This window comes from Ceratocystis lukuohia (assembly GCF_044167205.1).
Source record: "Ceratocystis lukuohia strain C4212 chromosome Unknown Supercontig2_pilon, whole genome shotgun sequence".
Classification (NCBI taxonomy): Eukaryota; Fungi; Ascomycota; class Sordariomycetes; order Microascales; family Ceratocystidaceae; genus Ceratocystis; species Ceratocystis lukuohia.
The window spans coordinates 3,832,228-3,857,047 of record NW_027263521.1 but is presented as its reverse complement, the minus strand read 5'-3'; the positions used below and the strand labels follow the sequence as shown (position 1 = coordinate 3,857,047).

Below are 24,820 nucleotides of genomic sequence, written 5' to 3'. Positions count from 1 at the left end.
CGTTATGGACCAGCGCAAGATTCTGGAATTCTACCACCTCTCCACACCTTTCCCGACCGAATGGCCAGCCGAGAACAACAGCGACGAATCTGAAGATGAAGAGCTCAAGGAAAAGTCCCAGCGACGAAAGTCCAGATACCAGGCGCTTGAGAAGGCTCGCAAAAGCATGATGCCTAAGGGGCGCTCATCCAATAATTCCAGCGCAGTCCAGATGGATGAGCCAGATCCGTTAGGCACCTCTGATAGTGTAGTGAGATCCCTTCGTCAAATGGGTATTAGAGTTGAGGATAGACCACAGCTGAGTATGAATTCATTTTCAGTTTACTTTGTTTAGACACGAGATGCTGATACGAATCGTAGGGAACCAATTTATGCTTTCTTCGACTACATTCTCGCCTGCTGTCTTTCTCTCTCAAATCCACGGCCAAGACGACACACGCAGCCTAATAACCGGCCTCGACAACTTATCTCAATCAATTGATCAGAAATCTGCCTCCTTGAAAGTTCTCGTCGAGTCCAATTTTGAGCGGTTCGTGAAAGCTAAAGCCACAATCGACAACGTCTATCGAGAAATGAAATATCGAGGTGCCGATCAAGAATTGCTAGCTACCAGGTCACAACAGCAAACACTGCATGCCCGGCGAGCAAGTCGCAACAGCTTTAGAAATAGCGTGCTTTCGCCCAATACGTTGCCTTCAACCCTGATTCCCGAAGAAAAGAAAAAAAATGCGCTGCTAAAGGAGAGTGAGTACGGCGTGATGGGAATTAAATCCCCTCTCCTCGAAGTCTCAGCCAAGGCTGAAGATGTTTGGGGGCCGGCTCTCGGTGGTCGAGAAAAAGAAAACAGTCTCAAGCTTTTGATGAATAATTTCGAGCGATACAAAGAGTACACAGAACTTGGATCCTCTATCGCTGATAGTATCAAGCGCAAGGATCTTGAATCTCTAGTAGAAGATTATAACAAGGCACGCCAATTTGTAGAGGACAGCCGCAATTTAGCAAAGCAGGCAGCAGCAAAGGAGTTTAATCTGTCAGATGGCCAGATCTACCAACTTCTCATTGCCGGTCGCATGTGGAGTGATGTTGAAGACCAGATCCAGATATTCAAGCGTTCCATCTGGCGCAAACTCACATCAACACATCAAGTCGCTCGCTCTGAAGGCCGCGCCGGCCAATCACAAGACCAGTACATGGAGTACATCACATTGCTACTGGAGCTTGGCGTTGACCAAAACCCCATATACATGTGGCTTGCTAGTGAATGGGAGTTTCTCAAGGGTCGGATTCAAACAACTGCCGATCGCTGCAAAGTCGAAATCGAGGTTCTGCGGCGTCGGCTTGCAAACAGAGATAGGCCAAACCCCCACGTTATGGCTTCTCACTTGAAATCGCTGGGCCGGCAGATAATTGAAAGCAAACCATCGCAGTATGACACTACTGACGTCATCGAACTATGGGAGAAGATGCAGGCATTCCTCTCTAGTTTGTTGTCTTCCCAAGGTATTCTTGGAGAGATAGTTGAATTTGAACGAACTTTACGCGGGTTTGTTGACGGAACAACCCAAAGAACGTTGCCGATTGGCTTCCAGGGAGAATCAGTCCAACACCACCAGCTGACTTCTGAAGGCACCGAAACTCTGGAAAAGGGTGTTGTTGAGTTAGTTGACGCCCTGAGAGACCATGTATTTTCATTCTTTGCGGGCCTTCCACCAGAAGACATATCCCTTTTGTTCTCTCCTTTGCCCCCCTCTCCGTCTCCTGTCGGCTCAAATATGAATGGACCTATGACACCTCGGTCAGGTCGTGATATGCGTTTCAACTTAGACCCACTGAACGTGCCTCCAACCACCAAACGCGGTGAGGCATGGGAAAAGTTTGCGTTCTGGCCCCCATGGTCTAATTCCATTAGCGGCGTGCACTACCTTTCCAAAATGCTTGCCCTTGTTGGATCTGGAGCAGCAGACCTTGCTGGTCTACGGCCAGTCAAAGCTATTGACCCTACAGTTGTTGATCGCCTGAGAAACCTAGTGGGTGTTGCCCGAGAGAGATGTGTTACAGCTTTGTGTCCAGCTTGGAACACGGATGCTGAAAATGTCAAGTACGTCGAAGATTGGCATCGTTCCGTCGACCAGGGTGATGTTACGAAGATGCCTGCCAGCTTCGCAGCGTTTGAAGGGACTATGCTAGCTGGCATGCAGAAGATCTTATACATTTCCGAAGCCATGTCGAAATCTGAAGCCGGCGATATTGTGCTGCCACCACCCGCCAAATTGCAGCAAATGGTGCGTAGTCAGTATGTCACAACTCTTTACAAGGCACTGAGTGGTATGGTAGAAAATGCAGAACGGTCCATCAAGACTACTGGCGATGACTGGACAACGGAGTTTGACCGCAGTACTCTTTCTTCATCCATTCCAGTATCAGTGCCGGGAGGTCGCAAGCCCCTAGATGCTGGTGATAGGGTAAGAACTTCCTTTTTTTTCTTTTCGAAGTTGGTTTCATTCTAGTTAACCCCCTTTTTTTCTCTTAGAATGTGCGCATGCTACTCACTCTGAGCAACTTACAAGCACTACGTTCACAGGTCGTCCCCAGCTTGAACTCTCAATTTGAAAATGCCTTCTCGGTGAAACTTACCGACGAGTCTAAAACAATCAAGGATGTCCTTGGCCAAATTGACGCCCGCCTGTTCCAGTCGTACACCCGCCCAGCTATAGAAAACCTGCGTGCTATCATTAAAGCTGGGATCTCTTCTCCTTCATGGGTCCCCAGGCATGGCGTTAGGCCTACGGAAGCTAGACCATACATATATGAAGCATTGCTTAGTCTAGTGCTTATTCACAGCCAGGTCTCTACGACTACGCCTTCACTTACTAACCAAATACTTTCATTTCTGTTGGAGCAGCTTACGCAGGAGATGCTTGAAGTGTTTAAGGTTCGTGATCGGTATCCTCTAGAGGCCCTAATGCAGGCAACTCTTGATGTCGAGTTTGTCTCTCAGACTCTCAGTCAGTATACTTCTCCTAAAGCTGGGGACATGCAAGGAGTCATCTACCAAGAGCTAGACTCTCGAACCGATAACGATGCCCGTGCTCGGCTACAATCCGAGCTTCCCGAAATGCGCAACACTCTCAAGAAGCTACGTGAGGCTAGCAAGAACGAGTTTGCCTGTTTCCGCAAGCCCAAGAGACCCGCTATGCCAGGACTTGAGAGACGTGATACGGACAGTTCTGTGGCTGGCTATTAGCAAGACTTGGGACTGTGGGAAGAGGTGGCTTGGCACAGAAATTATATACTCAATCATATTATCATCCACTTCTTTTTTCTTAGTAAGCCAACCTACTTGTGCTATTAGAAAATACCATCATATATATGGGCAATTGTCCTAAAGAGGAAAAGAACCTCTCTTCTTAGGTTTTGTCATTGGTAGAAGGATAAATCGTAAGTAGTGAATTAGGAAGTCTATGATGTGTATAGATAACTTAGTCTGCGTGTGCAGGAAGCAAACTGTATAGAAACTTGCGGAACTAGAACAGGGAGGGTATGATAGCAAAAGGGCAGGCAAGGAAGGAAAACAACGGCCTACAAGCCTAGCGAAAGGGAAAAGCGTAAAAGCAATACAAGGAGAAGAAACCAGGGTTCTTAAAGTCATTATCATAAGTGAAGAGGAAAGCAATGGAAACAGAAAAGGGAGGATAGGTAAAAGAAACTCCTGACAGAAAGAAATGGCGTGGTGGATGCGGATATATATGCAAAAACCAGAAAACACGCACTAGTTTCCAAGTAAAAGCTGTGAGCAGAGCGTTAGTTCAAGGCACCGAGAATCAACGGGATTAAACTCGGCCTTTTCCTGTCGTGTTCGCAAAGTCTCATCTAGAGCAAACAGAGAGAGGTTAGCAGGGCAGAAAATACAGGTAAATCATGGCCATAGCCATGCCTATCGAGGCTATATCCAAGACTTACCAGTGACACCGATGTTCTTATAAAACGCCGCAAACTCGGGCCCAGCCGATTCATTCGGGAACAGCAAGCCCGTTTCCTCATCGCGGTTTACTTGCGGTAGAACACGCCGGCAACCCAAAAGCAACTTGAGCAGGCTAGCCAGATTAGCGCCCTGTCCAATAAATGTCTCGGGCTGTCTCTCCAATGGCCAACCGCCTCGCAAATTCTGCTGCTCCCAAGCTCGGAAGCCCCAGGTGCTTTTTTCAATGCTGTTTAAAAAGACAAGAGCCGTAAGAAACATACGGAATCCAATCTTGACCTTGGAGTCTTGGAGGTATCGCTGCATCTTATTTAGCAGAGATCGCGAGGTAGTGTTGCCCTTGCGCTCGGCAGCAGCATTAAGCTGTATCAACATAACCGAGTAAATGTCGATGCCGAGTCGCTCATTAGGGTCGCGAATCCAGCGCTCCAAGTTTTCTGACGGCCTCTTTTCAAGGATATGCCATTGCCGCTCACGGTCAATTATATCGACAAGGCCCCATAGCTCAAGGGCATGACGCAAGAGTTCGTCCTCGGTCTCATTAAGTGCTTCAACTGCAGTGGTGAGGATTACGCGCACCACGGGTGATGGTTCATGTTCGATGAGAAGGGGTAGGACCTGCCGCATATACTCTTCGATTTTGGCGGGCATATCCTCCGAGTCGCAGTCAATCATGATCGCTCGGGTTTCCATTTCAGGACCTTGTTCCGGAGGCGTACCTTCTTTGTGTGTGCTGATTTCGAATGTACGGAAAATAATCTTGCTTTCGGCTGTAGGGAACAAACTCCCCTCAATGTACGACTCGCCAGTGGCTAGTTGCACAGTGCTTTTAATCATGTTGTATCTGTTCTGGGCTAGCACAACCTGCACCCCAGCGGAATAAAGCTCAAGTTGTTCATGGAGGCGCGTTCGCACGCACCCTGCACGCCACACACGCGGCGAAAGCACTTTGCAGCAGGTCTCACACGGGTCGCCTTTGCCACATGTCTTTCGGAGAATGCGGCACCGAATACAAGCGCCTAGCTTCCGGACCTCTTGAACTTCTTTGCGGCGGGCAGCACTAAAACGGGCTCGGGCATGTTTTGGCCGCCCATTAGGGGAAAGATCCGTTGCGCCCAAGCGCACACCCCCCCTATGGCCCGGAACCGGTGTTCTAGAAAGGTCTCGCGCCACTGCGGGTTGTGACTTGTTGGTTACGTAAGTCATTCCTCCCCAGTCAGCATTGTCGCCAACTTGGAAGGCATGAGATTCGGATGCGTTGGAGTTTGCTACAGCTGCAGCTGCGACTGCAGCAACAGCATCAGCATGTGCCTGAGCTTGAGCTTGAACTTGGGCGTCAACATCAGCTTGAGCTTGAGCCTGAGCTTGCTCAACAGCCTGTTGAACGGCTTCTTGTGTAGAGTGTGTAACGTGTGGTTCGTGAGAGACTTGAGCCATCTGTGCTCCGTGGGCTGCCTGCGCCTCATGATCGTCATGTACCGTCGGCAGGGCGTGTGTGGCTTGCGAGGCTACTAGTTGTGGATCAAGAAGTGAGTTTGTGAGGCGGGCAGTAGCAGCTTCAGCAACGGAGAGATCTGTAGCTGCAGAAGCTGCCTCAAGTCGGGCAACATCGGTCGATGACAACACCAGATCATCGTGAGAGTAGTGGTGTTCGTGCTGCTCATTGTTTTGGTTTCCCTTGAGCTCTTGCGATTGCCGCTGCTGATCATCGTTCTTGAGCTCATCGCGCTGGTCTTTCGTAGCAAGGGACTCGGTTATTGGGCTATGTGGCTTCGATATCCCATTAGACACGGCATGGGCAGTAGAATCGGTGTCGTGGGTGTTGGTTGTCAGTAACGAATGTGAGGGCGAACCAGAGGTCGGATCTGGATGGAATTCTGGAGGCAAAAGAGAGTTCAGACTTTGTTGGGCCATAGCTGCGGTTGTGGCATCATAACTCGACGGGGGATTGTCGAGAGTGAACTGGTCTGGAAGGTCGAATCGGTCAGCGCCCTGAAGACCATTTCCACTCATGTTTCCCATGCCAGAGCTGTCGCCATTTGAAAGTTGCACATGGACCAACGCTGAGCCGGGACGATCGTGCTTCTCACTCATATCGACTTGGCGGGACGCCTCAGCCAATGCTTCCAGTGCGCTCCATTGTTGTGCGAGAATAGTGTCGGTCGCAGAAGCAACATCAACAGCATTATGGGCCGTGACGCCAGTGGATAGTCGTTCGGCAACAGGCGGCACGCTCGGTATTCCATGGAGAGTCAGGCAGGCATTTATACGCTCAGTCTCTGAAATAGCTGGGCATTTACCGCTCTTTGTAATATGACCGGTCAAGCTGTCGATACGGCCCTTAGGGAAGTCTTCACCACAAAGCTTGCAAGTATGGGGATAGCGATTGCTATTATCAGCCAGCTTGGGCCCACGCTGGAAGAACTCCAGAATAAGCGGATTTGGTTTGCGGCCCATGGCTTGCCTAGAGCTGATTTTCGAGAGTCCGATAGGCTATTAAGCTGTCGCGATGAATAACAGGTGGAAAAGGCGTCCAAGATCAATGAAGAATCGAAGTAGGCTACTAGACCAAGCCCAACTAAACACGCCCACCCACCAGTGTTTATTAGATTGGCGCAAAAGAGGCCCAAATAAGTGTTGTAGAGGAACACGGCGAAATGAGGAAAGGAAATCAAGAGACAATGATTGCAAACTTAGCATAACCCGGTATCTCGTCTCTTGGGTCTCTGGTAGTGGGTTGGCTTGATGTTTGGCGGTGCTGGCAAGATGAAATTCTGCCAATCTTGACCGACAAAAATTCTCACACCGCCTCCAGTTCATCCTCGTACAAGACCCACCTCGAGCCCTAGACTTGCAGCTTCTTATTGGCAGAGCGTCCACCGCCTTTTATTTCCCGCAGTTTAGCCGCAACTCGCCAGCTTTGAGGTTGGTGGGGTTTTGCTTAGTCTAGTACCATCCGGTTACCCAGCGTCATCGCTATGGTTAGATTGTTTAGGTGAAAGGAATAAGCTGATGTTATTCTGCCAGATCAGAGCTTCCTTCTAGTGTATAGATGAAGCGTTGACAGCTCTGTGTAAGTGAGCGTAAATCCATTGCGCCAATAAGGAGTTAGATAGGATTATGACTAGGGTTACATGGCCGTTCGACCAACGTCTTTTTGACTGTTTAGTTACTGATTGTGATACTCAATCATGTGTCTAATTTGCTCAAAGCTAGATTATTGCTGTCTACACTGCTTTGTCCGCAACTGGATAGTCGATTTCTGATCCCTTTGTATGACTTCATAGGGGCTATCTAGGCACTGCTTTTAAATAGCTCCTTGTGCTGGGTCTCTAGCCCCATCTCCTTATTCCTCCCTCCCTTCTTGGCTGGCCGTGTCGTGTGTTGTATGCACGTAGTGGGAATGTCATATCTGATCACTCCCGCATCACTATAAAACAGTCTTCGGATCTTTCTTTCCTACCATCACTGCGGTTGATCATGGTATCTCTCAAGAAGCCTCATATCCTAGCTGTGGCTACCCTCGCAGCGGCAAGACAGCAACTAGCTGAATATGTTCTTACTGATGTGAGTCTCTACCATCTAGATTGATACATGCTGACATTTCTAACATTATTCAAAGACAGGATCAATAAATGGCGGCAACACATTTCCCGGCGTAACTGTCCCTCTCGGAATGGTCAAGCTGGGCCCTGATTTATACACTGGACATGATTCCTATTCTGGCTATGCCCCTGATGGAGTTCTCATGGGCTTTAGTATGCTCCACGAAAGCGGCACAGGCGGCGCCCCCAAGTATGGTGTTGTAGCTCAACTTCCGGTTGTTCGGCATGTGGATGACCCACTGGCAGACTGGAAGGTTGGTAGAGGCCGACCCGACGAAACCGAGGTTGGCCATTATAAATTTTACATGGAGACTGGCATTGTTGCCGAGATGAGTGCTACAGCTAAAGCTGGCATACTCACATATACATTTCCAAACGGCTCTGAGCCGGGAATCATCGTCGATGTTGGCCATGTGCTCTCGTCGTATCGGGGCCAAGGCCTAGAACAGCACTATCTAGGCGGTCGTATCGAAGTGAGGGAAAAAAGCCACGAGCTTTACTATACGGGGTATGGAGACTATGACAATGTAGGTGGACCTGTTCTTGTGATATCTTGGCTCTTCGATCTGTATCACAAATGCTGACTGAAATACGCACCTAGGGCTGGAACAGAGCTGAAAAATGGCGTGTGTTCTTTTGCGGTTACTTCGACGCCCCAGCTTCGTTCAAGACCTTCATTGGTACAGCATCGACTCAAGTCTCAAATGACACATATTCCAAGGTACATGAGCGCAAATCGACTACAGAGAATGTCGGTGCAGTGTTCTCGTTTAGCCGTCAAAAGGTCACATCTCGTATTGGCGTGTCCTTTATTTCAGAGGCTCAGGCCTGTGAGAACGTTGACTATGGAATTCCCCCTGGCACATCAGTCTCTACAGTACGCGATTCTGCTCGAAAGGCTTGGGAGACCCAGGTGCTGGGGAAAGTTACAACCAGAGAGACCAATGTTACCAAGCTCCAGCAATTGTACACGGCTTTGTACTTTTCAAACTTACTACCAACAAACAAAACGGGAGAGAACCCAAAATGGGATTCTGATGAGCCGTACTATGATGATATCTTCACATTTTGGGACACAGTGAGCCTTTCCCTTCATGGTGTCAAGTAGAGAGCTAGTAAGGTGACTGATAATGACTCCCTCTAGTTCCGATGCACTACCTCTTTGCTACATATTCTCCAGCCAGATGCTTACGAAGAGTTTATTCGCTCATGGATTGATATTTGGCGACATGAAGGGTTTATGTCTGATGCTCGCTCGTCATTTTTCAACGGTGCTGTTCAAGCCGGCTCTAACATCGATAACGTCTTTGCTGACGCTTTTGTCAAGGGTGTACGTGGTAAAATCGACTGGACTGATGCCTATAATGCTATGTTGACCAACGCGGAGATTGTCCCTCCCAATAACGATGATCCTCGAGATACTTATGGCTCAACCAAGGAGGGCCGCGGGGCCTTGCCAGATTGGTTAAGTCTCGGGTACATCACTCGCCGCTTCACCCGCTCCGTTACTCGAGCAGTTGAGTAGTAAGTTGGCATGCAAATTCCCAGGCTGATGCCCCCCCTCACATTTCCTTCTCTTATTAAAAAATGTCCAGCTCTACCAACGATTTTGCTCTTTCTCAGGTGGCTTCTGGTCTGGGATTTGTTGATGAAGCGACCAAGTACTTGAACCGGTCACGTAATTGGCGCAATCACTGGAACCCGGATATGAAGGCACTGGGGCACTCAGGGTTCTTGGGTCCTCGGGAAAAAGATGGCTTTGTCGACCAAGATCCGTTGTCGTGTGGGGGGTGCTATTGGGGCGATGATTGTGAGTGCTCGAGACTTCACAACTCCGCCGCTGCTCTGTTTGCTAATCATTATATTCATGCGTTTAGATTACCAAGGTCTGCCATGGGAATACTCCTTCAATGCACATCACGATATGGCCAAGATTATTGACCTCGTTGGTGGTCCCAAACGATTTATACACCGTTTGGAGCTCACCTTCACGCCCAATATCGTGCCCGGAAACGGAAATTTCGATCATACTATCTTTAATCCCGGAAACGAGCCGTCATTTGGCACCCCATTCTTATACAACTTCGCCCATCGCCAGTATTTATCGGTGAATCGTAGTCGCTTTATTGCAAAGTCGTACTATAGCCCTTCCCCAGGCGGGCTTCCAGGTAACAGCGATGCGGGTGCAATGGAATCGTGGCTACTATGGAACATGCTAGGCTTGTATCCCTTGACAGGTCAGACTACGTTCCTGGTTGGATCGCCATGGCTATGTGATGCTACAATACACCTTGGAGAAGGCCGCACCCTCCAAATCACGGCATCTAACGGATCCGAAGACTCCTTTTATGTGCAAGAGCTTCGCGTTAATGGCCAGCCTTGGAACCAGTCATGGGTTAGCTGGGGTGATGTCTTTGAGCGTGGTGGGACCCTAGCATTTGTGCTTGGAAGCAAGCCGGTCAAGTGGGATATAGGCCCTTTGCCGCCTAGCCCAGCAACAGAAGCCGCACACCCAGCATACCTTTTGACTGAAGATCTGGTGCCAGGGGGATACTCTAGAGTATGGCTACCTCCAATGCTGGCACGGGCATGGTCGATCGTGCGTATGTTTAGCGTTGCTTTGAACATGGCTATAGGAATGGTCTTGGTGGGATGTGGAATTGTTTCGTGGCGACGAGTGGTTGTGATTTCAAGACACTTGCAAGCGAATACTGGCGAGAGGGAAATGCTACTCAAGAAAAACTTCGGCACAGATGCGGTTGACAAAGAAACCTATGCCCCTCGATACAGGTCGTTTCTATAGAAGAACGTCAAAAACACAAGACTCGGAAACATCTACAGAAGATGGCATGGTAAGATATGGTCATATAAACTATCTAAGGTATATATAGACAAACACAACAAAACGAGACGTACCCAAGAAAAGAAAGCAAACAACCACAACTACCTATGGTAGCTAAGTAGATCAAAGCTATCATGCTACAAATACGAGAGGCGCCGAGGACAAGGTAGAGTAGAGTACAAGTGATGACGCCAACAGAAGTGAGATGGCCATGCTAAAGCCGCAAGTAGAGAGAGCTTTTAAGCGGAGAATAACAGGACCAAGAAAACGCCAAATTCCAACAAAAAACACCAAAGAAACAGTAATAAAAAATGACACTACCTACCAGACGTTGCGGAACTCCTCGCGATCATTGTCCGCGTAGTAATTGGTTGCTGGGCTTTCTCCAGTCTCAACATCCCGTTGCAATGCCCACGTAGAAGCATCAGGAATACCATCTGCTTGGATAAAAGGGTTGGAGAGTAGCGGCTCATTCTCGTTTTCCTCTTCTTGGACTGATTCCGGAGCCGGAGCTAGAGCCGGAGCTGGATCTGAAGAGCCCATGGCAACAACTGGGAGAGATGTTTTGGAGGCCGAAGAGTCTTGGGAAGGAATGGGCAGCTGTTGCGGGCTGGAATCTGTAGCCGTACTGGCAGTCGTACTTGCAGCCTTGCTTTTCGACTTTGTCTTTTTCTTTTTCTGAATTAAAGTGCCTTGGTTTTCTGTTCTCACATGGGGCGATTGAGATCGCGCTGGAGGGATGTAGCGAGGAGTAGCCATGTAACGGGCGTGGAGCGGTTGACTAGCAGTGATGACAGGATACTGGTTTCAGTGTGTTAGCGTGGGATACCTTAAATAAAGACGAGGCGGGAAAAATAACTTACGTTCCAGTCACCAAACTCGAGTTCACGGGCCTTTAAGTACAGTTCTTCCTCAGAGGCGTCGATTTCAAAGTCTCCAGAAAAAGTGCCGTGAGGGAACATGGACTCTCCCGTGTCCCTGCTTGAAGAAGACCTCTCGTTTTGCACAGAGCCCAACAACGGGGCTGTTTGTCCTGCTGCGGCGGCGGATTGACCCGGCTTCGGTATCCAGTACTTGCCTTTCCCACCCCGCTCATAACGCATCCCTTCACGGACACGAGCCATACGCGAGCGAGAGTCCTCATGAGCCATGATTTTGTCAGTTGAATCGAAGGAGCGGTAGCCGTAGCTATCGCCACGGAATGTGTCCTTGGTATCTTGGATCAGGTCGACCACACCAAAGGCATCACGGAAAGCAAAGGCAACGGGCATCCGAGCTGACATTATGTTGTTATCGGCAAAGTCCTTCCAAGAGAAGGCATACCAGTGTACAATCGCAAACACGGGCATTTCAATGCAGATGAGGGCATCTTGAATAGCAGCAGCAAGGGTTTCAGGTGTGTAGCCACTGATGTCAGGAATGGCTCCTAACCACACGAGAATTCCTAGGAGAAAGCCCTGCCAATATGAAGCAAAGATGATAAGTTTGACACTGAGAAACTTGGGCACGGGCCTGAAAGGCTTTAGGTCGTCGTGCATGCAGACCCAGAACAAGCCAAGTGCATATAAGCTGACAGTCACACTGATGTTGTAGATGATTCCCTGCCAGAAGTACCCTGAGGTAAGGCTGATGTAGCCTTCTTTGTAGACACCGCATGCCTTCATGATGATGGTCACTAGTGTCTGGACGGGCTTGAGCCATGCGTACTGCAGAATACCTCGCTTAATAGCTAGAAATGTATGAGGATCCGAGATGTCGACTTTGGCGAGGACGGTGTCGAGTGGCCAGACGTGGTGCACTGGGGGGCGGCCATGGGTCATGATGATGAGTGCTCGCTCGCCGTCAAGATAGTTGATCAGTAGTTGGAAGAAGGTGTAGATGGTAAAGGCTTCGTAGAAGTCGCGAATGGGGTCGACGAAATGAGAGATCTTTGGTGATATGAGACCCATGAACGACGAGAAGGCGAAGATCGGGACCCTATGCTCGTGTTAGCCGGAAACATACCGGAGGCAATAATCAGGGTAAATAGTGAGGTGAGGAGTCGTACATCAACAGAATTCGAATAACATAGCGCTGAAGCAGAGGTTTGCGGTAGTTTTTTCTGCGACCCGAAGCTGGTCAGTACGGAGTTGCTCTGAAGAACCTTGTATCATATCGAGTATCGGAAGCGCGTTCTTGAATAGGACGGATAGAATGCTTACGTCTGTAGCCATATTGACCTAGAGAGCGGGGGTGTAGTTAGTATGCGACTATAACTGGTGATAGGTGCACTGGGCTTGTCGGAAGCTTTGGCGTTTGGGCAGCAACAACAACACTTACAAAACTGATAGTAGAGCAGCCACTAGTGACGATACTCCAGCTGCCACCTTGACACCATGCGCAAAGGCCTCGCCGGCTCCCGTCATCTTTGCGGGGATTGGGGCCGTTTTTTGTTGGTTGGTCGCTAGGCGACTGGTGTACAAAGAATGATGCCGATATCGTGATGAGAAAGTGCGCACGACAAAAGATGAGTTCCTTGTCGAAAGGAAGCTTTGCTGCGAGCAAATGAATCAGCAATAATCGACTGATCGCAATTGATAGACAGATGGGAGGCAAACGTGGCAGCTCGTGGTTTCCTGAAGCACTTTGCGCAAGGGCAGAGGAAGTGTTGATGAAGAGCGCAGATTAGAGGCTCAACCGGAAATAGGTTAGGAGAGGTAGATTCAGGCTCAGATAGTTTCAATTAATGATAATTACATGCAACCAAGTTCAAGGTGCATGGATGGATGCACATGGCATGATGGTGTGATCCCTACCCCTATGCCTCTTCTACCGCCTGTACAGCTCAGCTCCTAAACACGATGGGATGGGTCTTACTGGCTTGGCTTGTGGCTTGGGTTGGGCGACAATGGATAAAGACCTAGGCTATATTTATAGTGGCTTTAGGTCCTCAAGGGCTACAGTATACTGGTAGCCCCTAAACCCTTCAGTGCAAGCTATAGCACACAGCCCCTGCCTATATCTCTATATTTTGTCCAGGGCTTCGCACGTGAAGTCAAGGCTAGTCAACGTTTGTGATTTCTTCACCTGTCTGCCTCACAGCATCATCCCCCATCTTTGCCTCTCTCTCCTCTATACATACGCTTATATACACGAACCCCCTCACTTTGACGGCTTTACGGAGAGAGGGAATGCATTGCCTAAAGCTGCGCGCTAAAGCGTCATAAGCTCCTTGAGCTTCACCCACCCACCCATACTAATTATTATACCAATCTCCTTCCATCCAAGCCGACATCTTTCCTTATCGCCAACTGCTTTGCGCCCTTTGTCGTCCTTGGCGCGTCATGTCGTCTCCCTTCTCTCCGTCGCTGGCTGCGGCCTTAGAGCCAGGGCCTCTTGATAGAGAACATGCGATGTCGATAAATACACGCGAAGAGCCGACCGTGCCAGTGCCAGACTTCAACTAGTAGGCAACCGACCCGTCTCAGCTTGTTCCTACGTCTCCGTAACTAATCCCATGTAGTGAATTCCTCATATATTTGATCATCACATCGTTCGTCGCCATGTTTTTTCTCTTGTATCTCAACCGCCTCTTCAGCTACTTGGTTTCCTACGCCATCCGAACATACACCTGGCACAAGCACCACATCTACGTCGAGATCCAGGCCCTGCAGATTTCTCTCCTAGCCGGTAGGGTCTTTGTTAGCGGAGTGCGATACCACGGCAAGAACGAGGCGTTCCATATCCAACAGGGCTACTTCACTTGGTGCTACTGGCTCCGTAATGTGCGTAACCTGGGGCAGCTTAACGACCGCTTGCAGGATACCGAGGGTCAAGAGACATCAACCAAGGCCCTTCCTTGTCGCTTTGCCGCACACTTGGTTGGCATTGAATGGTTTGTCTATAATCGCACTCCTATTTACGATTCTATGCTGGAGGGTCTCTTGCGAAATAGTCCGCCTCAAACTGGACCAAGCTCATTAGAAATTCACGATACATCGTCGATTCGCAGACGAGCCACCCGCCTCTCTGATGAAGCTGGGGCCGATGAAGCGTACAGCTCACAAGGAAACACAAGCTCTGCGAACCTGCAGAATCCAATTGACGCTCAGACGAGCCATGGCGCTGGCAGTGACAATGAAAAGCCACCCACCACGGACGAATCCGAGATCCCTCTCTTACTACGAGTATTTCCTATTCATCTCGAAGTTAACAAAGCTGCCATGGTCATGGGAAATGAGCATACCAAGGCCGTGCTGGTTGTTAAGGCCGACGATCTCTCAGGCGACATTGACGCGATTTCAACTGATACTCCTGATCCCTACCGGCAAGTCTTCAACCTCCGCTTCAAGCACCCTGTCGTTGAGATGCGCCAAAATGCCGATTATCGCGAGGAGCAGACAGCTCGTGCTACCCGAGAACGCCGAGCAGCCCAAACCACAGAGCCTATAACCAAAAAGCCCTTCTTCTCTTGGCTCTTTGGCGGCTGTGTATCTAGCTTTCAGAACATGATGCCCCGATGGAAATACTCTATGGAGCCCGCAACTCCTTCAGCACATACGCCAATCGACACAGCTACATCCCAACCTGCAGGAGCAAGTCAATGGCAGGGCTTATCTCGATATCTAGACGATCAAGCCCAGGACGACAAGGCTCGCTGGGCCCATGTCGAGTACGCTGCAGAGCCTGTGATTGTTGACAGCCCTTCAGCCACTATGTGCATTTACTGGGACTCTCCAACTAAAGTCCCTGAGCTACCAGATCCTGCTCTGCGCTCTAAAGAGGACCCCTATGCCACTAATATTAATGGCGAAATTCCGCCTGCCTGGGGTATTAACATGACTATTAAGGGCGGCGTGGTAAACTATGGCCCATGGGCAGACCGCTGTCGAGCAGAACTACAGAATGTCTTCTTCCCAACTCTATGTAAGAATGCTATTCCCACGCCGGCGATCCGCCCAGGTGAATATCGCGTGGCTACGCAATTTCGTCTGTACATCCAGCTAGATGACAACGTCACAGTGCGCATCCTCACCCGAGAAGACTCAAAAAATTGGAAATGGAAAGGCAAAGCCCCTATGCCTACTGACGCACCTAAGCGGCGTCGGCGTGACAAGAAAGACGCCAAGCCTGAAGCCATACCCGCCCAAACACGCCAGCCTGGGTGGCTGGAGTTTAAGGTCTCGCCTAACTCCACAATCAATTACTCTATGGACATGGTTGCTGGCACTAAGGGCTATTCCACCACGGTTGACGTCGACTTTCCTGGAACTGAGATGTCCTCAAGCGTTAACCATCAGATCCTCCTCCGCAGCGGTCCCTTCAAAGTATCGTGTGATATGGGCTCGCCACTGCAATGGAATGCTCTGCGCGCGTGGAATTTTGGCATTTCAAGCGACGATATCGAGCTCTTCCTGCTTCGTGATCACATCTTCCTTATTACCGATCTCGTTGAAGATTGGGGCAGTGGTCCACTGACTGAATATCTCGTATTCACCCCTTTCAAGTACCTAATTAGCCTCGACTTTCGTCGCTTCAAGCTGTATCTCAATGTCAATGATGCAAACGTTATCGACAATGCTATTTCTACGAACGAGAACATGTTTCTGGTCCTTGGCAGCTCAGCTCTGGCCGCGTCCCTGACAATTCCCATCGATCAGTTCCGGCCACCCAAGAATGCTATTCCGTTTGAGGTCCGGCTTGACCCTTTGATGATATCACTGCAACTTCCTCCATGGAACACCCAGGCCGCCTTTATGCCCTCTAAAGAAATCGGCCAAGCCGAAAGTCTCGTGGCCTGTGGCAAATACGAGTACAATGCTACTACGTCAGTAGCCAACACAGATACCCTAGTACTCGACATCTCCATCCAGTCTCTAGTAGTCAAACTATTTGGGTCTGTCCTGCGATATGGCCTCAAGCTTAAAGATAACTACTTTGGCGATGACCTCCATTTCCGCACTGTACAGGAGTATCAGGATATGTTGCAACTTAGAGAGTACAACCCATCTGCCGAAACTGCCAACAGGGCCCCATACAAAAAGTCTAATGACATGGATGTTGTAATGGCAGTGAAGTTAGACGATACCAAGATCTTCGTGCCAGGCAACTTGTACTCAGCTGAGCGAAACATCCACGTTGAGATGGCCTCGATAACAGCCGATGCCCGCTTCACCAACTACTACATGGACTTGGAACTTATTATTTCGCCCATTAGCCTTGCTCTTGGTGCCTTTCAGCAGGAATCTGACATATCAACAGTATCTTCTACAACTACACAAATGTTCATTGATGGTGTTCGTGTTTTTGGCAACCGTCTTTTTGGTCTTCCCCCAAGTGAACCCACATATATGTGCAACTGGGATCTGGGTGTTGGTGCAGTAACTGGTGAGTGCAATGCCGAGTTCCTTGCAGCATTAGCACTAGGCGGTCAGGCGTTGAGCTTCACTTTTGACGATGAAGAAAATGCGCTTGTGTCTTTTTCGTCCATTGTCTACTATGACGTCACCTTCTTGCGTCTTCATGTTGATGCTGTCAAGCTTTGGGTGCATGTCGACGAAGCTGCGTTTCTCCTCTCAACAGGCAGGATCGATGTGAACTACAATGATTGGGCTCGAAGTCACTACTCTAAAAAGGCAACCATTTCCCTCCCCGACATTCAGATATCGTGCATCAACACCGAAGATAGTTGCTCTAGTAGGGCCAAACACTTTGGGTGTAGCAGTAATGGCACCTCTAGGGCCAATCAAACCTTCGTCCCTGCTGAGGCAGATGTCATGGTTAAGACTCACGTCCAGCTGACCATGATTGGACGCAAGTTTAAGTTCACCGAAGAGCGGAAAAAGCAGCAAGAGCTTATAAGACGCGAAGACCAGAGAACCCAACGTATCCCGTTCTTACTCTTCCCCGAATATGCAAGCGACTACATGCCAGAAGCTGTCGACCCGCCAGCCCAGGACATACCACAAGTACCGCACCCCATAAACGGCGAGTTTTTGGGAGATGACCAGGCATCTTCAATCCGAACAGGGTCCTCTGCAAGATCACACGGGTCACAGCGTACTCAGCGGTCTCGTATCATCCCAAAAACTGGTGGCGGCAGTACTCTTAGGAGGCAAAGCTCCTTCTTATCCTTTTCCAGCACCGCTAGCAGTAGTAAAAGCGTTCTACGGCCCTCTGATTCTTCGGGGTCTCGCAGTCGCTCCCAAATAAGTCACTCTCAACCTCAATCCCGCCCTCAGCCTCAGTCTCGCAGAGGCGAGCGTTGGCGAGATGCTGCGAGACGATCCTCGACATATTCTGAGATGACAGAGAGCATACATGACGCCCAGTCATCTGCTGTTTTCTCCAGCCAGTACTTCACACCCTCATTTACGCTAGAGAATGTTGTCCCACAGTCGCGCGATGCCTTGGCCCTTGCTATAGCAGAGGAACAGGCTGACTATGGTGACTTTATGATTGCAGATTTCCCACTTGAAGACATAGATCCAAATTCATTAAGTGAAGACCACACATATACTGGCTTTGTTGTTGAGTTCCCGCGAGGAATCAGCGGCTTCTTCACTCCGGCTTCTGTACAGCATACGACAAAGCTGCTCTCCGCCTTACAACCATCATCGCCCGATGATATACTAGACTCTCTGCATCTCTCTAGCATGGAGGATATTCTCAAATTCAAAAAAGAGGCAGACATTCGTGGCTCGATTCTGGATGTCATGGTGTGCCTGCCCTCGGCCCATTTCCGCTTCTTAAACTCATCATCTCTGGACTCGCCCGACCCCCTTCTAGAGGAACAGGACCAATATGATGTTCAGCTCTCCAAGTTGGCCGTTGTCATGCGCAATACAGAGTCGTGGGGAGATGCATTCAAGGCTGAGACGCGCAATGATCGAACGTCGTTCAGAGCATCGTTTGGCAGTATGACATTTTCAGCATCTGAACGTCTAAATGGCGGGGCTGAACCCCAGGCCGCTGTACAGGCTCATATTGATGGTGCTACTTTTTCTATGGGTTCGCGGGATGTCACTAGTATTGACACAGACATCGGCAACATCACTTGCAACATGTCCTCGAGCAAACTTCAGTATCTAGCCTCTCTTATCCACCGGACCGATGTCCTAGTCAAATCCATAGGCACCACTGTTGAGGAAGTTGTCTCCAGTCACAAAAACCGTGTACAATTCTTTGTTCAACAATTGCTTGCCCAAGGCCAGCGAATCCCAGACCCACCATTCATTGTGCGACCATCTGCAGTGCTAAGATCAGTACCTGGTCATCTCCGTGTCCACGATTCATGGAAGATGGTTCAACGCTTACGGCAGATTTGGTCCAAGATGGATTCGCTTGCACGTGATGAACTGCTGACGGCGTGTCTGGAACCACATCCCATGCCCCCGGATGATGTCCAAAAGCAAATCATCGCCATGTTCACAAAATGGCGAGGTTGGGACCTTGGCCCATTGTCTGATTCCGTTCTGATCAGGAGAATATTTGACCGTCTGGAAAAAGACTCCGTGAATGCAGCCAATTCTAGAGCCACTCGAGGCCATTCCTCGACCCTCCCCCCGGCTTCATCTTCGCCATCAATTGACAAGAACCCACCTTTACTAATGACGTGTCATCTGGGCGAGATCGAGCTTGTGCTTGATCCTGGGCCCAAGCAAAACAGGGCAGCACTCATGGGTCTGACCGCCAAGGTTAAAAGCAATGATCTACGGAATTTGCCTCCAGATAATTTTGATATTGGTAACTTGGATGAGCCTTCTACCACAGTGATTAACCTGCACTGTCGAGAGGCCGCTGTGAAAATCAATTGGGAGCTCTGTGAACTGGTAGATGATGTACTGGAATTGTACAATCGTACTGCCGCAAATAGTGCTTCTAGTTTAGCCGCCAACGGGTCCGTGAATCCAGCAAGTCCAAAGGGCAAGCCTGTATCTAAGAAAGGGATTCACCCCGCCTCTACCCCCAAACATCTGCCTGAGCCTAGACTCCATATTGTTGTTGCGTTTGGCAAGTCTTCTCTTGATCTTGACACCATTAACCTCCATTCAACTATGCTGTGTAGCGGTATAAACGGCTCCATTCTCGTGGACAACCATTCAGGAGGAGCTAAGACCCTTAACGTCATTCTGAGTTCTCATGCAGTCACTTCCAGCCTATTTAGCCACTCGTTAAAGCTTGGAATGTTCCAGCTACAAGAGCCAAGCTTATTTATATCTCATGAGGAGCGCGAAACGGCAAACATGATTAGTCACGTGGTTAAATGCGCTCCCAGCAGCAAGAGCATGAGCTTGATAGTCAAACAAGATCCATTAGCTCTATTTGAAGTAGCTGACCTGCTAATCAAAGACGAGTTTGCTAGGCTGTACAAGATCAAGACATCGACCATGGCCAAGTTTGCCAAGACTCCAACAGCATCACCCAAGGCAGCAGCATCTCTCAAGATCATCGATCAGTTGTCCAGTATCAAGATCAACGTGGCTATGTTTCTCAACAACTACAATGTTACAATTCCCTTGTGCCAAAACCTTACCTACAATATCCAAGGCGTCGTTGCCCGGGCTGCTGTAGCCACAAATTTTGGCAAGGAATTGATTTTTGATTTTGATATCAAGGAGAACTCGCACAGCTTTGGTGTAGGCTCAGGACTAAACGTCCATGAGGTTTCTCTCCTACAAATCCCACCTATGAATGGTCGGGTCCTCAGTGTCATCGGCCCTACTGAACACACCATTTCCGTAGCAACATCGCTCGAGATGGTTCAGCTAGATGCATCGGCTGTCTACAGCCTACTGATGCTTCCTAACAAGGCTCAGTTAACAGCAGAAATCGAGGATATGCAAGTCATGGCTCAGGCTCTAAAACGCCACTTTAACGATATTGTTGACCCAGATCAGATTGGATCCCCTCTTTCTGGGCCGGCCTCGAAACCCTCTACCGTTGTCTCTGTAGAGCCTACTGCAACGCTACTCGTCTATAGCGCACACGTTTCCCTCGCTGGCCTGCACGTGTTTGGCAAGACATCACTCGTCTCTGACCCTGACCCACTCGCCTATGTCTCTTTCAGTTTAGAAAAGGTTCATGTTGAAGTCACGAATCAGGCCGGACCGGGTCAGCCAATATTCGACAGCCCGCAAATCAATCTTAATCTTAGCCACATTGGATTTGATATGCGAAAGGGCCATGAAGCTGCTATGAGGTCCTGTGGTAGTCTCGTTTTTAGTGCTCTACTATCCATGTCACTATCAGGCCTGGGTCCGGCACCTGAACCAGGCTCTTCTACTGGTCATGACCAATGTGAAAGATGGTTCTCGTTTCAGACCAATGGCCTTGAGATTATGCTGTCTCCGGAAACAGTATCAACGGCAATTGATATTATGGGTCATATGGGAGACAAGATGAAAGACCTAGATACCACACGGGAACGCCACTATCTACGCAAACTACGTCACTCCAAGCCTCGTATTTCAATCAACAACACCGAGGATGAGTCTTCTGATACTGACCTATTTGACTCAGTTTTGGACTCATTCGTCTACCATTTCCAGATCCGTGACATCACACTCTGTTGGCTTGTTTCTGGTGCTATGGAAGAATCTGTCGGCCAAGAGGATCTTGTGCTTACTGTTGAGCTAATTGAACTCAGTACGCGCAAATCAAAATCAGCCTGCTTAGAAATACAGAACATGCAGCTACAAATGGACCCTGTTGATGAGGTCAAGACTTCAGTACGCTCTCATCACTCAGCGCTGCTGCCTGAGATTATTTTCAAGGTTGCCTCCTTTAGCTCAGGCCGCTCACGCAAACTCGCTTTCCAGGCCGTTGGGAAATCCGTCGATGTGAGGCTCACTTCGGGCTTTATCATTCCTGCCACACATCTTCAGGATTCTCTTACGCGTTCAGCGAGCAATATCCAAAAAGCAACCGAGAATTGGTCGCATCCCGCCCCTGTAGACTCAATTTCTTCTCCTTCAACACCAACCGGGCTCTCCTCAAATACAGTTGAGCAACCTCCTGGACTCAGCCGCAAACGCGTAGAATCTCTGCTGATTCATGCTGACTTTGCTGGTGCGATTCTGCATCTCTCAGGCCGGCGAAGTCCTCCAGTTCCATCACTTGCCGCCTTCAGCAACGACAAGCCTACATCAGCACCATATTGCCGAACTACTTCGGCAGGCAAATATGGACAATTTAAGACGGATGAATCGAATATCAGTGCTACGCTTCATAGTCCAGGTCTTGCTTGGAGATCGGAATATCGCGATAATGGCACAGATAAGCCATCTCTCAACGGTGAAATCAAGGTGGAAGGCTCTAGCAACACGCTGCACCCAACGGTGGTGCCCCTGATCATGGACATGAGCTCAAGTTTCAAGGAGGTAGTAAGCGAACAGAAGCAAAGGGACGACAAGAAAGAGCGGCAGCATGAGAAGGCCCAGACCGAGAAAAAGAAGCGGTCACGTACCAGCGAGACCACTTCCAGCTGGCTTGGCACAGTGGTAACAACGGACAAGAAAGACAACAATAAGGACAGTAACAGCAACAATACAGCTGAAGATGATAACAGCATGCTCGGAGCTAACCCCTCAAATGTTTTTGGCAAGCTCAACATCAACATCGGTCTGCGCATTACCAAGCAAGAGTTCTCGCTATCCTGCCAGCCCATAGCACGCGTAGCGGCTACAGGCTCTTTCGACTCCATTTACATGGCCATCAACACTGTGCATTCTCATGAGCTAGGCAGCTTCCTAACCCTCACAACCTCATGCAGCAACTTGCAGGCCTCTGTCCAACATGTGTATTCACGCGATTCAACAGCCAGCTTTGCAGTAGATTCGATTGTTCTGTCGCTGATGAACAGCAAGCATTTCAGTGGTACTGCTGGTGTATCAGCCCTGCTCAAGGTAAGTCCGATGCAGGTAGCTATCAATGCTCGCCAAATGCAGGACTTTTTGCTGTTTGGCGAGATTTGGTACCCCAAAGAAATGCGAGGGAATAGGGACGATGGCGGGGGAGCCGTGCCAATGCAACAGGCCTCAGTCCCTACCACTGACTCTACCCCGATTCCTGTGCCAGTTCCTGCTTTACATGGGACAACCAAGGACGCTTCCCAATCTAATCCCGATTCCCCGTCCACTCCTTCCTCTCCAATAGAACCGACAATGGCAGCTCCCAATGGCCACTTCGTCCAAATGTATCAGCAGGTCTCTGCTACGGCAGCTTTTCCCTGGACAGCCACAATATCCATCGAGTCACTCAATGTTGATCTGGACATGGGCCAAGCCGTTGGCAAGAGCGTCTTTGTTATCAGAAACTTTTGGGTATCGTCCAAGAAAACCTCGAATTGGGAGCAAAACCTTTGTTTGGGCTTTGAACGCATTGGTATCGACTCAACTGGCCGCATGAGTGGCTTTGTAGCTCTGCATGACTTCAAACTTCGCACATCCATTCAATGGCCAGACCGGGAGCAGATTGTTAGCCTGACGCCCTTGATCCAAAGCTCGTTGTCATTTGATCAGTTCCGCCTCAAGGCATCTTGGGACTACCAAGCCTTCCTTGTGGCCGATATCACCTCTCTGGACTTTCTCATGTACAACAGGCGTGGACCCAACGGCGACCGCCTGGTCGCTATCTTGGATGGCGAGGCTGTTCAAGCTTTCGGCACGCCCTCCTCCGTTGCACAAGGAGCTTCGCTGTATCGTGCTATTCTCAAATTCATCCAGGAACGGAAAGCCAGCTTCGAATTGTCTCTACAGGAAATTGAAAAGTTCACTAAACGCCGTTCTCTCAGCAATGCACTGACTGTCGCTGCTGCTGCAGCTGCTGCATCCTCCCCGAATGAGGAATCGCCAGCCAATTTGTTGTCAACCCAAGGCACACAGGCAGAAAGCGATGGGACAATGTCAAAGGCGCCCATTTCACTAGATACTGACGTCATCGTCACTCTTAAGGCGGTCAATCTCGGTATTTTCCCTAGCAGCTTCACCGATCACCAAGTCTTCAAAATAGAGGCCCTCAATGCTCACGCCCGCTTCGCCGCAAACTTTGATGAGCAACGTCTGCATTCTCTCCTTGACCTTACACTTGGACAGCTGCGTGTCGGCCTTGCCTCAGTGAACTCTGACCCACCGAAGAATAGTTCAGATTTATCTGTCAAGGAAGTCGTACAGCGTAGTACTGGGGCACGTGGCGGTACCATCCTCAAGGTCCCCCGTGTTCATGCCGCCATGGAAACATGGCAGAGCCCGCAGACCAACAAAATCGACTACATCTTTAGCTCTGCCTTTGAGGGCAAAGTCGAAGTTGGATGGAATTATTCACGCATCAGCTTCATCCGCAGCATGTGGGCCAGCCATATCCAAAGCGTGCAGGATACTTGGGGCAAGACCCTTCCTTTGGCCAACAGCATAAAGGTCACTGGAGTCCCTGATGTCACTACCGCCACCATCACAGCTACTGTGCCGACCAAATCCGAGGCCGATGAGGCAGAGCAGAAGCGCAAAATCACAGCCGAGGTCAGCGTGCCACAGAGCAAGTACGAGTACCATGCCCTACGTGAACCCATCATCCAGACTCCTCAGTTGAAGGATATGGGCGAGGCTACACCGCCACTAGAGTGGATTGGGCTTCACCGCGACCGCCTCCCTAACCTCACACATCAAATCGTCATCGTGACCTTGCTAGAACTTGCTGGTGAAGTCGAAGATGCATATTCGCGTATTCTAGGGTCCTCCGATAGAGCTTGGACACTAAGATAAGCTATACATACATGTATTGTTGAAGGTTTCCCTAGGTTTATTTCCGTGCTCTATTTTCTGTCTTTTTTTGTATACTGCCTCCTACTGGCTATCTCTTATTGTATTGAGTCGAGCTGAGCGACGTTCATTTTACCTTTCCGACATAGTAATACTAACATTACCACATATTCTTATCTTCTGACTTGTTTTGGTGGCCATTGTAATTCTGTCGTTGCTTTCTTAGGGTATAAGATATGTACGATTTCCATCCCTGGAAGACAGACTTGCGCCACAATCTTCATTAGTATTATTATTATTAGCCAGTGCCACTGTGCATAGGACTGTCTTATTCCCTGTCAAAATGCACGCGTTCAATGTTTGCATAGAACCCCGCCATCTACAGTGCAAACACTTTTACACACACGTCTGACGTAACCTGGTTAGCAGGGTTTGTGCCCTTTAGCCACCTGATTGGGAAAGCAGTACTTGCTCTTCCTCACCCTCATCGTATCACGAAGCTCCAATAGAAGCAAAGCAAATATTCTATAAAGCACTAAATATAATACAAGCCCATATCAGTCTAGTGCGCCGGACAAAGGCATCGCAGCGAAGTGCAAAGAGAAACGCATTTATAAAGGTACAATGAAGTTCCTAGCAAAATAGGACGCAAAAAGAA

General features: G+C 49.3%; 5 protein-coding genes across 5 annotated transcripts; 3 read left to right on the top strand and 2 right to left on the bottom strand.

Annotated features, from left to right (window-relative positions):
• Window positions 1-4: 4 nt before the first annotated feature.
• On the top strand, window positions 5-3,244 carry HOO65_020951 (exocyst complex component Sec5; the record flags this gene model as incomplete). Its single annotated transcript, XM_071006373.1, has 3 exons — window positions 5-302; window positions 361-2,462; window positions 2,582-3,244. The coding sequence occupies 3 exons, from the start codon at window positions 5-7 to the stop codon at window positions 3,242-3,244; spliced, it is 3,063 nt and encodes a 1,020-aa protein (XP_070861589.1).
• A 699-nt stretch (window positions 3,245-3,943) lies between these two features.
• Window positions 3,944-6,436, bottom strand: HOO65_020950 (uncharacterized protein; the record flags this gene model as incomplete). Its single annotated transcript, XM_071000199.1, has 1 exon — window positions 3,944-6,436. One exon carries the CDS (start codon window positions 6,434-6,436, stop codon window positions 3,944-3,946), a length of 2,493 nt encoding a protein of 830 aa, XP_070861588.1.
• Window positions 6,437-7,459: 1,023 nt separating this feature from the next.
• Window positions 7,460-10,271, top strand: HOO65_020949 (putative glycosyl hydrolase protein; the record flags this gene model as incomplete). The annotated part of the gene is made up of 7 exons (XM_071006433.1): window positions 7,460-7,546; window positions 7,602-8,111; window positions 8,186-8,662; window positions 8,729-9,108; window positions 9,180-9,394; window positions 9,462-10,144; window positions 10,221-10,271. 7 exons carry the CDS (start codon window positions 7,460-7,462, stop codon window positions 10,269-10,271), a joined length of 2,403 nt encoding a protein of 800 aa, XP_070861587.1.
• Window positions 10,272-10,747: 476 nt separating this feature from the next.
• HOO65_020948 (Transmembrane 184-like protein) lies at window positions 10,748-12,831 on the bottom strand (the record flags this gene model as incomplete). The annotated part of the gene is made up of 3 exons (XM_071006562.1): window positions 10,748-11,227; window positions 11,290-12,403; window positions 12,746-12,831. The coding sequence occupies 3 exons, from the start codon at window positions 12,829-12,831 to the stop codon at window positions 10,748-10,750; spliced, it is 1,680 nt and encodes a 559-aa protein (XP_070861586.1).
• Window positions 12,832-13,968: 1,137 nt separating this feature from the next.
• On the top strand, window positions 13,969-24,165 carry HOO65_020947 (fermentation associated protein; the record flags this gene model as incomplete). The annotated part of the gene is made up of 1 exon (XM_071000198.1): window positions 13,969-24,165. The coding sequence occupies one exon, from the start codon at window positions 13,969-13,971 to the stop codon at window positions 24,163-24,165; it is 10,197 nt and encodes a 3,398-aa protein (XP_070861585.1).
• Window positions 24,166-24,820: the final 655 nt, after the last annotated feature.